This window comes from Thermobia domestica, chromosome 16 (genome assembly GCF_964235325.1).
Source record: "Thermobia domestica chromosome 16, izTheDome1.hap1.1, whole genome shotgun sequence".
Taxonomy (NCBI): domain Eukaryota; kingdom Metazoa; phylum Arthropoda; class Insecta; order Zygentoma; family Lepismatidae; genus Thermobia; species Thermobia domestica.
In genome coordinates this window covers 94,223,640-94,238,129 of record NC_137469.1, presented here as the reverse complement: position 1 = coordinate 94,238,129, position 14,490 = coordinate 94,223,640, and the positions used below count along the sequence as shown (strand labels likewise).

Genomic DNA, 14,490 nt, shown 5'->3' with positions numbered 1-14,490 from the left:
GGGTTTTAAGTATTTTGACCTTTGACCTCGATGACCACTAATTTTGGGACATGTAGTACCTGATGACCTATTGCTAAATGTGGAAACACCACCTCAATACGTTGCTTCGTTTTCGAGTTATTGGGTTTTAAGTATTGTGACCTTTGACTTCGATGATCATTATTTTGGAACTTGTAGTACCTGATGACCTATTGCTAAATGTGGAAACACCACCTCAATACGATGCTTCGTTTTCGAGTTTTTGGGTTTTTAAGTGTCATACAAAGGGCGTATCCCACATAAACTATAAGACTTAGGTAAAAATAAGTATGATATTCGTAATCAGCATGTCCGAAAACCCCCATATGCCGAGTTTCATCCAAATCGGATCAAAGAGCGTATCGAATCGCTATGTTACATAGGTATTCATTGTCTTAAAATAGGGATTGAAAAAAATTTTTGTGTAATTTCTGCTATGGTAAAATAGGGGTTGGAAAAGTAATTATAAAAGAGAACGAGTCCACCCCTAAAATGGAGGTTGTTGTGTGTTACGTAGTCTCAGTGTAATTGCTGCTATGTTCAATTAGGGGTGGAGAAAATGAATACACTTCCTGTGCTATGTCCGCTATGTTTCGTAGTCTCTGTCATGTTGAAATAGGGGTTGGAAAATATGCTCATAAAAGGGAATAAATTCACCCCTAAAATGGAGGTTGTGTTTATTATCTGCTCTATTATGTGTTCGTAACTGCTATGTTACATAGTCTTATGCTAAGGGGTTGAAAACGAATACACCTCTGCTATGTGTTCGTAGTCTTATGCTATGTTAAAATAAGGGTTGGAAAATATGCTCATAAAAGAGAACGAGTCCACCCCTAAAATGGAGGTTGTTATGTGTTACGTAGTCTTATGCTCTGCTGTGTGTTCATAGTCTCAGTGTAATTTCTGCTATGTTAAAATAAGGGTTGAAAAATATGCTCATAAAAGGGAACGAGTACACCCTTGCTATGTTACGTAGTCTTATGTTCTGCTATGTTAAAATAGTGCTATGTGTTATCAGCTCTTCTATGTGTTCGTAATCTTATGTGTTATCTCCTATGTTAAAATAGGGGTTGAAAAATATGCTCATAAAAGAGAACGAGTACACTCTTGTTATGTTACGTACTCTTAGGTGTTATCTGTTCTGCTGTGTGTTACGTAGTGTTATGTGTTATCTTCTCTTCTATGTGTTCGTAATCTTATGTGTTATCTCCTATGTTAAAATAGGGGTTGAAAAATATGCTCATAAAAGAGAACGAGTACACCCTTGTTATGTTACGTACTCTTATGTGTTATCTGTTCTGCTATGTGTTACGTAGTGTTATGTGTTATATTCTCTTCTATGTGTTCGTAATTAACATAGGGATTGGAAAAGTGCTCATAAAAGGGAACAAATTCACCCCTAAAATGGAGGTCGTAAAAGACCGTGGGTTCACGGTGTAAGGTGCTCAATTTCCCAGGGGCTCGTGAGTTGGCCTAGGTTGGCCTCATATGTTCCAGATTGATCCATTTTCTACTACTATAGTACCAACAGTGCCACCCCGAAATACTACGTGTTCCCCCCGGAACACTTTTTCTAAAAGAACCACTGGTGGGGGTTGCGTGAACTTGGTCCCGACTTCGTCTTCTTAATTTCTCATACTGAAGTACAGCATAAAGAAAAATATTTGCGCTACAAACCGGTATAAACGTAGTACTTTTTATTGATATGCGGAAATCGTTTGTACCGAGAGAAGGAACAGGTGCACAAGGGTCTCGTGATATTTCAATTTTCAGCGAAAATTTAATTTTCTTGCTAAATATAAAGTGTTACTTTTAACATATATTAAATGAATATTCTGACAATATATTACTCATGGAAGACAAGAAGCAGGACTATCCAAATTTACAGTGGGGTCTTGAGAATATTTACCAAATCTTATTTTTTGACCAAAATTAGGGAGATCCCATATGTTCTCCAAAAATTTAAGAGGGAGGCATCAACGTACCTATACCTTATGGAAAACAATGGATCCCTTAACTCATCCATATAACCATATAAGGTACGGTAAGAAAGCCTCATCAAGGAAGATAAAACAGATCAATAATCGACCACGTGCCCGAACTAATAGTTCACTATTTTCTACTTATGAAAGGGAACAGGGTGGACCATTCAAATTTACAGTGGTATATATTCAGGTTCTATTGAATATTCACCTAATTTTAAATTTTACAATTCCCAAATTTAGGAGCGTGTCAATGTATCCTCCCAAAATTTAAAAGGGGTACAACAATAGGGAATGAACCCCTGTGCACATCCATATTATCATATAATGTAATAAACCCTAATCAAAGGAGATAAATTTTAAAAAATATTTCCTAATTTTTAATTTTTGATAATTTTATATCCATGGAAGGGAACTAGATGGACCATCTAAATTTACAATGATATATATTAATGTTCTAGAGAACATTTCTCAATTCTTGTTTCTTTGATAATTCCCACATTTAAGGAGTGGGCCAATGTACTCCTCCCAAATTTAAAAACGGAGCAGCATTGTAACCATGGCAAATAAAAGGAAATGGAATCCAGTACACATTTGTATAGCCAGATAAGGTAATAAGGCTTCATCAAATGAGATAAATTAGGTACAAAACCTCCGAAATTTACATTTTTTTAACGGGAACATGAAAGGGAACGAGACGGACCACTCATAAATTAAGGAGGTATACACATACCCTTGTCCTATACTACATTACCAATGTTTTAAATTTCGCAATTTTCAAACTTTAATGCGGGTGGTCTTAGGTATCTCTTCCGAAACTTAGGCAGCCAAGGTACCCATGCCAAAATTTAGAGGGGGTGGTTCTAGGTACCCCTAGGTCATTGATCCTGGCACAGACTTCTAGGTCATTGAGCCCGGACCATCCAAAAAAATTTTGCTGACTCGACTAGATATACTTCCGTTCCTACTACTTACCTAGATCTAATATGGAAGTCTGACACCATACTGAACATCAGCAAGGAGCAGGTTTAAGGAATAAAGATCGTTGTATTTTGTGGCCGAACTCGGCCAAGAACAGGCTCGGCTCCGCTCATATGTTGTATGTTGTACTTTATTTCTCGATAACTACTGGTCCAATCTGAACAAAATTTGGTGGACAAGTAGACTATCGTCTAAGAAATAACGATCTCTATAGTTGATGGTCCAGCTTGGCCAGGAATAGGCTCACGTCAGCTCGACAACAGAGGCTATGTTCCGCAAGTTTGTACACTGGAGCTTCTTAATTCAGTTCACCTCGCTTGTTTTACTTTAAACGTCTATTTTCTTTTTCTCATGCTTTCTATTCAAAAACGCATGATACATTTGTTACAGAAATAGAGCTTGAAAACATGGAGAATATAGCGTACAACTAATTTGCTGAAATCTTATGTAGGGTTAGATATAGAGCTTCTGCGAAGTTAGTTTCTTGAATATGCTTTACAATACTTCTTGTTTGTTTGTTTGTGTGTGAGTTTATGGATGTGTAATAAATTAAAAAATATATATAATATCGGAATTACTAATGGAACATACTACATTTTCAATATCACTGCACAATCCATTTTCAGTATCACTGCACTAGGTAGACTTGAGTCAAGTCAGCCTTCCTAGCTACGCCACTGGCAAGAAAATAAGTAGATCTAAAGCTATCGCAAATAGAAGGAAGTCACGTTTTTATTCACATACTTAAATAACTTTTGTTTGACAGAAATGTTTAATTACCGTAAAGGCAAACGGCTAAAAATTGAAAACGCTCAAAATTACCCAGATAAAAAGCAGCGAAAAACTTTTTTAAACAAGAACTTTGTTTTGAGCCCTTGTATATCTTGTAGGAAATTTAACCACTTGCCTTACATATTTTAGTCACAAAGATTTTACCTATTTTACACATTTTTTATTTGCTTTTTGAATGTACACCTGATGCCACTAACAACGGTTGAAACAAAATATATAATTGATGGTGCTATGACGTCATAAATCCTTTAACAAAAACCTTAACATTATTATCCCGAGTTAACTCTGTAGCAAGTAGACTCGGGTTCGCAGAAAAATGCAAACTTTTGTTACAGATCCTACGAGTAAACTCGGGTTAATAATATATTATACATAACAGGATTCCGAGTATACTCGGGTTAATAAGGCAAGTGGTTAATCTACTTGTAAGTGTAAATTTTCTTTATCTTTTTCATACTTACTTCTAGTGGTTCCTCGGTTGTACACTGCAGTTGAAGTGTAGCTGGCTGCACTGTGATTGCATTCAATAAATCTTCATCTAATTCTGGTGAGTAACCAGGATACCCTTGCTGATGATGTTGATGTTGATGGTGGTTTGGCGGATAAGGTCGATATTGGTTCCCTGGAGGAATAGGTGGTGGGAAGTAGCCTCCAGGTGTTTGACCGTAGCCTGGTTGTGGAAACGGTTGTTGAACTGGATAATAAGAATAATAGGACGGTTTTTGTCCTTTATGTTTGTGTATAGTTGCAAGTTTTTCAGTTGGTTTTGTATCATCTATTGTCTTCTTCTCTTCGTTCAACTTTGAGTTGTCCGTTAATCTATAAAAGAGCAAAAAAATATTTTTTTTAGGAATTAGAAATTCCTCAGAAAAATGAAACGAAATGAAGTATTATTAGGATCACGCCGACCTACCTTATAAGTAGTAAGTCCGTTATTTTACACTTTTGAATGAAACAGATTTTTTTATTTCTGTTTTTTGCAACAGACTGCTAGAGAGATTATTTTGGCCGAGTTTCTTAATGGATTCAATCCTCTAGAATCTTCATGGATAACGATTACTTTACTAACGATGACTCTTAATATTCTGTTCAAAATCTATAACATTTCCCAGCTTCTATCCCACCCGCACAGTAGCAAAGAAATGTAGGTTATTTTTATTAAAAGGATAAATAACTCTTCTTACTGTTATTATGTCAGCCGAGTTCGTTAATGGATTCAATCCTCTAGAATCTTCACGGATAACGATTACTTTACTAACGATGACTCTTAATATCCTGTTCAAAATCTATAACATTTCCCAGTTTCTATCCTACCCGCACAGTAGCAAAGAAATGTAGATTGTTTTTATTAAAAGGATATATAACTCTTCTTACTGTGATTATGTCAGCCGAGTTCGTTAATGGATTCAATCCTCTAGAATCTTCACGGATAACGATTACTTTACTAACGATGACTCTTAATATCCTGTTCAAAATCTATAACATTTCCCAGCTTCTATCCTACCCGCACAGTAGCAAAGAAATGTAGATTGTTTTTATTAAAAGGATATATAACTCTTCTTACTGTGATTATGTCGGCCGAGTTCGTTAATGGATTCAATCCTCTAGAATCTTCACGGATAACGATTACTTTACTAACGATGACTCTTAATATCCTGTTCAAAATCTATAACATTTCCCAGCTTCTATCCTACCCGCACAGTAGCAAAGAAATGTAGATTGTTTTTATTAAAAGGATATATAACTCTTCTTACTGTGATTATGTCGGCCGAGTTCGTTAATGGATTCAATCCTCTAGAATCTTCACGGATAACGATTACTTTACTAACGATGACTCTTAATATCCTGTTCAAAATCGATAACATTTCCCAGCTTCTCTCCTACCCGCAAAGTAACAAAGAAATGTAGATTGTTTTTATTAAAAGGATATATAACTCTTCTTACTGTGATTATGTCGGCCGAGTTCGGCAATGGAGACAATCCGTTAGCATTCACGAGTAATGATGATTTTAACGGTGGCCATCCATATCCCACCCACATGTTTCACTTGATCCTCTTTATTGTCTTTGCCAGGATTTGTTTATTATGAATTCTCTTTCTTCTCAGCAAAGTCAATGTAAGTACAATTCCCGTATACAATCCAAAATATAACTAAATGCTCAACATAAAAATATTAACGACTGAAGAAATGGTGAAACTGCTTGCGGAAAACAGCTGAAAAAATTATAAGCTTGACAATGAGATATTGTTGCAAAAACTAAAAGTGGGCATACACTTGTATGTATAACTACCTGAGTAAAAGAAAGATTAGTAATTTGACACACCTCTAACGAAGTTCAACCGAAATTCTGCGGAAAGTAAATGAGGTATCAAAAAATATAGCTTTTAATGTTATAGTGGTTAGATTTTTGTTCAATATATCTTTCAACACTAAGGTTATGTGAAAAGTAGGTTTGGATCACATGAGATATAATCGCAAAAGCAACAGAGTTTCACGACGCTAAGTATTTAGCCACGGGGGACGAGGTAGCTAAGTGGTAGAGCGTTCACCTCCGGTGCTTGGGTTCCCTGGTTCGATAGAAGTTCGCGCCGTGTGGAGTTTGTGGTGGACAAACACCGTGCTCATGGGTTTTCTCGGGGTTCTCCCGTTTCCTCCCACTTTAATCATTCAACCATTTCATTCATTTCTCATAATCACCGTCTCCTTTAGCCTAAACGGCATAATCGTGGGACGTAAAACTCAAAGATTTAATTTCATTTTTGATTTTCAACTATTTAGCCACGAAGAATCTCTCGAGTTCAATGGTTACGATATCGTTTAAGAAACTGTTGAATTGATTTTAACATCTCGTTCAGCAGCGAGACTATATCACACGTGAATCTACTGATTGACATTATAATTTGATAACGAATTCTTCCGGTATTTCTTATAATGTTAGTATCTGTATAATTGGCAAAGACAGGTATGTGGAAAATTTCATGTCAAAAGAGCAGTAAATAAGAACAATAAAACGAAAATAAAACTTTCTTGTCCATTTAGAAACATGTTGTTTTACTCATTCTAATTTTTGTATTTATAATTCTTTTCATATGAAATTTACCACAAATATACATTTCCCGATTATACACATAGTATCAGTATTAAAAGTACCCTGCAAAATCATTATCAAATTATATTCCTACAAAAAGACAGTTATAGATTTGCGACAATCATTTTGGACATGAGTATACGTATATGTGACTATAGAAAGTTAGAATGAAAATGAAGAAGAGGAAGGGAAAGACTGCAAGTGACGATGGACTATATCCAAGCAGATACATTGAAATAAGTCATGAAAATAAAGAGCACGAAACTCAGTTCGTAGCAAGCAGCTTGACAATATTGGTAGAATACTTTAGATCAGTGCTTATTAGTAGCAATATTCGCCTTTTCCTTATTTTTTTGTGACCACTGTAATCACCTCTTTATTAAGATCACGTAGTGAGACTTAAGAGATTGTTGTTACTATATCCGTCTGTCCGTTACTCCGTACAACTTAAACGGAAGCGAATTTTCTGTGTTATTTTTGTAATAGATAGCTAGAGCGATTATCTCGACCAAAGTCATTAATGAAGACAGTTCGTTAACATCTTCACGGGTAACTGTGACTTCAACTGCGGCTATCCATATCCCATGATGCTCTCTACTGCTTTTAGTAGAGTTAATTTTTGTATTTATATGAATTTCTCAATTAAAATCAGTGTGAAGACGGCTAAAAGAGTATTGTTATAAGCAGTTAAAATGTAATATCAATAGATGGCAGCACTTGTCTAGATCTTGACACTAACCTTCGCAGCCAATCATAATATGCAGAATAGCATATTCATTTTGAGTACACACTGAGAACAATCCGTTATCTGGAAAGCGGTATATTGTACAAATACATGGAATCCATAAGTTTACTACGGAAATCTGTACGGATCATATGTTATCCATATACTACACAGGTATTGACTTTTATCCGCTTAGATGTCACATCATGTCGCTGCAGGATGTCTGACATCTAACAGTCTTCCGTATATTACATACGTATATGTATTCTATGTTACATATGTCAGTTATATGTTACGAGGCGTATCTGGAAAGTAAGTACCGTTTCGGAAAAAAATATAGTAAACATATTTTTAAAAAATTATTGTCACAAGAAAGAGCATATCTTACACTACTTTTCAACATAGTTTCCACCATTGTTGAGGCACTTGTCGTAGCGGTGGATCAACTTACCTAGTCCTTCCTCATAGAACGATGCCGCCAGTGAGATTGACACTATATGCCGCCATTGATAAGATCCACTGTTGCACAGCGAGTTTCACTTCGTCGGGAATTCGCCTGAAAGCGTTGTCATAGTGAAACGTCTGTTCTCACAGACTTTTTCATCGATTTTCCTCACCAAGTCATCGTTGACAACAGAAGGCCGACCACTCCGGGGCTCATCGTGGACATTTAGTTCGACCCTCATTAAACATCCTTATCCACTTTCTCACCATTCCATCAGTCATTGCGTTTTCATCATAAACATCTTTAATTTAACAATGAATTTCTGTCGGTTTCGACTAGCGCGCATGCGCGGAGCACCGATCGCAGCGCAGCAGCGGTGGGAATCCGAAACGGCACTTTCTTTTCGGATACGCCTCGTATATACGTCCATTTGTATGTGAGATCCTTCCTTATCGCCTATTTCTTTCATACGGAAAGTAACGTTTTTACATATGCCAGACATTTTTTTGTCTGTGCAGACATCTTGTTTTTCAGAAAAAAGCACTGCTTGTGATTATGATAAAGTGAACAGATTTTGTAAATGAAAAAACAGGACTCACCTAATTTTATAATCTAACTAGTTGTTATATCGTTACTTATGCCCGTGAAGAAGTAACCTACGATTATCGACCTATGGGAGATTATTGAATATGGAAATATGGAGTTTACTACTAAGCCACCTATTCGAAATATATGGAATTATTTTACAAAATTTCGAAATAACTTCAAACTAGGTTTGCCAACCGTTCGATAACACACTTCTACAAATTTTAACTTTTTTTATGTTATAGAAATGAAAACATCCGTTCTTAACTAATTTTGAGGTGCTGAATCCGAAAATGATAATTAAAATTTTCGATTGGCTCTCGTTTCGGCGTAACGAGGGAGAGGGTGATATCCAAGCTTCTTGCGTTCTCATTCATGAGGCAACACCTCGGAAGGTCTGGCAACATTGCATTCTATGTATATTACGTCACCATTGGTGTCGAAGTATAACCGAAACACACGCCCATAACCTGAAGCATCTAAGGAGGGTCCAGTCCCCCTCTGTTCTAGAAAATGTGCATGATTTAATGTTATGGGTTAATAAATACATTTTCTTTATTGTTTTTTGGGTTGCCAAACACGAAAATGACATTTACAATCCAAAGTTACCTCTTTTATTTATGACATACCAAGACTTGAATAATGTATACAATTGACTATGTATACAATACATATTAATATAAATGTCAATCTTAATAGCGTTTCTTCTTTGCCTGTCTCCTGTATTCTGTTTCGTTAGTATCCCTTTTTATCATCCAACAAAAATCACTTAACGTTGCTGCACTCCATTTTCCTTTATACCTGTGCTCCATCACTGAAATGTCCTGATGGAAGCGTTCTCCATTCTCGTCACTGACACTCCCACAATTAGGCGGGAAGAAATCCAAATATGAAAACAAAAAGTGCATTTTTATTGACACATTGCATCCAAGCTGTTCATAAGTGTTCATTAGATCTTGAGTAACTTCTCTGTAATTTTCAGCTCTGAAATTGCCAAGAAAACTACTGGCTACATTTTTAAATGAACTCCAAGCTGCCATTTCCTTGTCACTTAAGACTGCTTCAAAGTTGCTATCTTTAAAAAGTTCTCTAATTTGTGGCCCAATAAATACACCTGTTATTACTTTTTCTTAATGAGCCTTAATGAGCAGACAAAAAATTGGAAATTGCGCAAAAACTGTTGTGCAACGTTGCCATAATTCCCATAAGCATTTTGACTGATAAAAACAGTCACCAAAACGCGTTTTAGAAAAAAAAACGAAGTAATGGATGGCAATAGCATTTTCAGTTATCGTTATTATATGTGCGCAAGGGACATCGTTAGAGAAGGGGACGGTGAACATGTCTGAGTCAATAATTTTCTGTATCATGTCTTACTGTAAGATTGCCAGTAAGATTAAAACTGCAAAAAGAATAGTTATTGAAAGCATATAGTTATTGGAAAACTGTAAGGAAAACAAATTTATATAAAATAAACAAAAAATATAAATATTTCTAGAAGTTCCCTTTAATTATCGTGGACAGACCTTCGACCAATGAGAGAGAAGAATTTGTTTACATTTTCCACTCTTGGCCAATCGCAAACAAACATTTGTTTACACATTTCAGGTGGGTATACCATGTATCTTACTTAGTAATTGTTCTTTCACCTTTCCATACATGATTCTTATATTTGCATTTGCATCTTAGATACTGTTCTTAGATGCTGTGAGAAAGATTTTTTTTATATATATAGTGACTCACATTAAAATTCGGACATTTGCATTGTGTTAAAAGTAGGAAGTATTATGAAATATCATCCCATGCCGCGCGGAGAGCTCTTTTCAAATCATCTCGCGACATTACTTGTATGAAATGAAAAAGATAAGAGCCGTGATGAGTAATATATATTTAGATATTTATATACGTACAGAATGAAAAGAAGTACAAATACAGTGTATTAAAAGAGAGAAACATAAAGAACGTACAGATATTGATGACACTGTGAATTTGCAACGCAAGCAGCACAACCAGAAAAGAATCCCAATGCCACAGAATCAGAACAAGTCGACGACGAAGTGCAGTCAGTCATACCCACTTGTGAAGACAATTCCAGCAACAAGAAAGATACTCCACAGCGAGAAGCAAAAGTGCCACTCCACACAAAGAGACAGCAGATTACACCTGTGTTTTGTGCCACATGTAAAATTATAGATCACCGGACTGGCCATAGCAGTTGTCCTCGCCGACCAACGTAGAGTGATTACCATACATAGAAACACATCCCTAATATTGTCAGCTCCAAGACGAAACACGCCAATATCAAAACCACCCGCTCTTCTCAGGACCAAAAACAGACTTCCACTTCTCCAACAGAAGCACAACCCGAATATTACCAACAACCAGTTAAAGAAAAGTAAGCAGAGAGAATTAAGCCATTCAAAATGCAAAATGCAACTTGGGGCCGAAGTGGCTCAGTGGTAGAGCGTTCACCTCTGGTACGTTGGGTCCGGGGTCCGATCCCAGCCCCCGCCAAGTGAACTTTCTGGTGGACAAACACCGTGTGCGTGGGTTTCCTCGGGGTTCTCCGTTTCCTCCCACTTTCTTCATTCCTCCATTTCATTCATTACTCATCATCACCGTCTCCTAACCGGCATAACCATGGGACGTAATACTCAAAAGATTTTCAAAATGCAACTCAGTAGATTATGAAGTGAGTAGTCTCCATCCTCACGATGACGACTGCTCCAGCCCATTGAAGATGATTGCAAGTAAGTAGCTTCCTCTTGAATTTCATCTATAGTAGCACACTTGAATAACTCATTATACTGCAAAAACTGTTGTCATATTTTAGTTTAAACATAACTTTAATGGACGTGGTAATACGGTATTTTCTTTCAACGCAACTTAATTATAATGAAAGTTTCTTCTGACTTCATGTAAGACGTAGATTAAAATGCAGTTTTTGATAGTTGTAAGCAAATTACAGACCAGGACTATAAATAGTTCTTGCCTCTTGTGTTATAAATGTTCTACTGTTTTGTGTAAATTATCAGTAATTGTTTGCATGTTTTTCTTTCTTATTTTAGGTATCCACCTGTCATGTCGGCGTCTATACCATCCGCGTAGAGTCGGACAACAAATGAACCAAAAGCTTTCCACGGACACTACAATAGTTAATTTTACTTTCCTGCTTCTGATGTTCATAAGGTGATTTCTGTTTCGCTAGAGATCCAAACGGAAACTGCCATGAAAATGACGTCGATAGTGAGAGGAATTTCAAAGCCCAAAGACCAGCAGAAGTCAAAAGAATGAGTTCGTAATGAGGAATTTTTAAAGGCTGTACAATTTAAATAACAAGGATTCAAGCTGTAAATGTAAAATGTTCTGTAAATATATATTTTGCTTTGTAAATATTAGAATGGAACACAAGTATATCTCAGAAAGGAATGGCGTTTACATTTTATTTCGGTGCAAACTTTCACACAATTTCCTGGATCCTGTTGTTGGCAACGTCGCAGTGAAAATTTGCGCAATTTCAGCACTTTCTGCTCCTTGTTAATAAGTCATAGATTACAGAGACTATCAACAATCTAATCCTTGGAAAAATTTGCGCAATGTCGTTGCACCGGTGCGACATACCGCGCGTACATAAAAAGCCTCATATATTATCATTGGCCTTCACGCGGATTATCCATTCCTCCTATTTAGATTGGCGAGATTCGTTATTGAATTGGAGAACGGTGTCGCGGTGCATCTCAATGTTGTCTTGACTAGAGCGACAATCGTGTTGCATGAATATAGGCTAAGGTCTAAGTAACATCACTTAAACATTAAATCGCAGCCTGTAACTTCATTTTACTCTGTCCAAAAACAATCCTCCTTTCCAGGGTATTATATAAAAGACATTGCTGTTAACATTTTATTTTATTTTTTTATTAATTTTATATTATTTTTATTTTTTTACTGTTTTACAGTAAGAATTTATTCAATATCCTGCAAGCAATTGAAAGAATACTTTTGGAAGACTGTAGATCCTAAAGTCTCCGTTAAAGGCACCACATAAAAGTCTCGAACCATCATTGAAATACTCTCCCATCTATTGAAATAGTGCTCAATTAGTTGATGTTGCCTACGCGTATACGTTTGTAATACGAGTACCTTTAGAGTAAAACGATAACCTAGGGAGCAAATTATGGGAAAATATTGCACTGTCATCGGATTAACGTAGCCTATCTGTACAAAATTTTAGCGCTGCGGTTAATATAGAAGTGCATGAAACTTACAGTAGAAAATTTGATTCTAACGACAAACAAACAAAAGAGTAAACTAAAAAAAATCATTAAGTAAAAAGTGAACAGTACTTAAATATCGATGTATGAATATACTTACTGTTCAGGTTCAGAATCTTCTTTGGTAACTTCCGGTTTCTTCCAAGGACTTGTTAACACTTTCGGTGGCCATGATTTTGTAACGATCTGCTTTCCATTAGCTTCAGGGAAAGCAAATACCACCACACAATAAAATGCCATTTCCAAGCAAACTGTGAAGGAAATTATTGACCAAATGGCCAAACTCCACGTTAATAACACATTTTGGCCTCGAGATTTCATATTAGTAATTTCAGATTGGTAGTTGTTTAGCTGTTTCTATACAATATAGTTCATAATGCTAAACACGGAGAAACGCTACGACTAAGTGACAAAAGAGTTTACTGCTGCAAAAGCTGAATGCGGGTACATGCTGATTTTGCTCATTTGGTGTGTCTAAAAGAAATTGGGTCAAGTTGAAGTCTACCCGTTAACTCTACTACATATGCTGGTTAGTCCATTAGTCATACAATCTCTGCACTTAAAAAAAATAGTAACCCTTATACTTAGGTGCGTTGAACTTGAAAAAGCTATTCAAATTGAACAATGTAACAATATGTTCATGTGTTTTTGTATGTGGGTACTATGAACTTCCTACTTACGCTAATTCATGAAATCAATACTCGGAAATATTTTTTCAAAGATCTCAAAGGTATAAATGACACGAGAAAACTTCCCACAGCGGTATATCTATTTCTGAGAAGCATACGTTTCAAACCCTAAAATTGAAGACCCGAAGCGCAGAACATCAAAAGTCCACCGGAGTACTTTTGTTATTTTAGAAGAAAGACCAGATTATACTTGGCATGCTATTCTTTTTAGCTGAAATTATTTTGTATTTTTTTAAGGTTTTGATTTTAATTTACGTATTATACAAGTCAATAGCCCTGAAAACATCGATGCTAACATAAAAAACAAAAAACGCAAAATACAAAGAAAAAGAGTTATGCAATGTTATGCAATTCAGGTCTTTAATTATGTTTGTCTTAATAATTATTTCTACAATATTATTAACATTTAAATAAAACAGAGTGTTCAAGAATGAGGCAAAAACTAATCGACTGATCTCAATGGGCTATGGATGAATATAAATTTGCTTGTGTTGTTTTCGATTAAAAAATTGTGCTGTACAATAATCATATCACGCCTATTAATACAAGCCTTTGTCCTGCCAGAAGTCTCTTTCGGAAGGACTTCTGTACATGAGCCTGCCGTCCTGCCGGCAGGATGCACCTCCTCAATTGAAAGAATGTGAGTTTGTCCTTTCGGAAGGACGGAAGCCATCCAACAGTACACATTTTAAAATATACAATAAACAATATAAGAGTAGGTTTAGTGTTTCCTAGTTATCACCGAAGTTCGCTCTACTCCACACATGATTGGTGTTTGGTGGATCAAAAAAAGGAGCGTAAACGTACACACAACCACTCGCCATTATTGAACTAACAGTCGTACCAACATGATTCTCTTTTGCGCTAAAACTAGAGTCCATGCTCTTTCCACCAGGAGAACTTTCTCTCCTGCT

The 14,490-nt window shown here is 36.2% G+C and overlaps 1 protein-coding gene across 1 annotated transcript in view; it reads right to left on the bottom strand.

Annotated features, from left to right (window-relative positions):
* Positions 1 to 13,280, bottom strand: part of LOC145673256 (uncharacterized) — a 37,231-nt gene extending 23,951 nt beyond the window's left edge. The window contains exons 1-2 of the mRNA XM_081742782.1: positions 12,988 to 13,280; positions 4,235 to 4,592 (exon numbers count right to left, since the gene is read on the bottom strand). Coding sequence (XP_081598908.1) covers positions 4,235 to 4,592; positions 12,988 to 13,208 — 579 coding nt within the window. The 5' untranslated portion in view covers positions 13,209 to 13,280. The remainder of the gene's footprint in view (positions 1 to 4,234; positions 4,593 to 12,987) is intronic.
* Between the last annotated feature and the right edge of the window lie 1,210 nt (positions 13,281 to 14,490).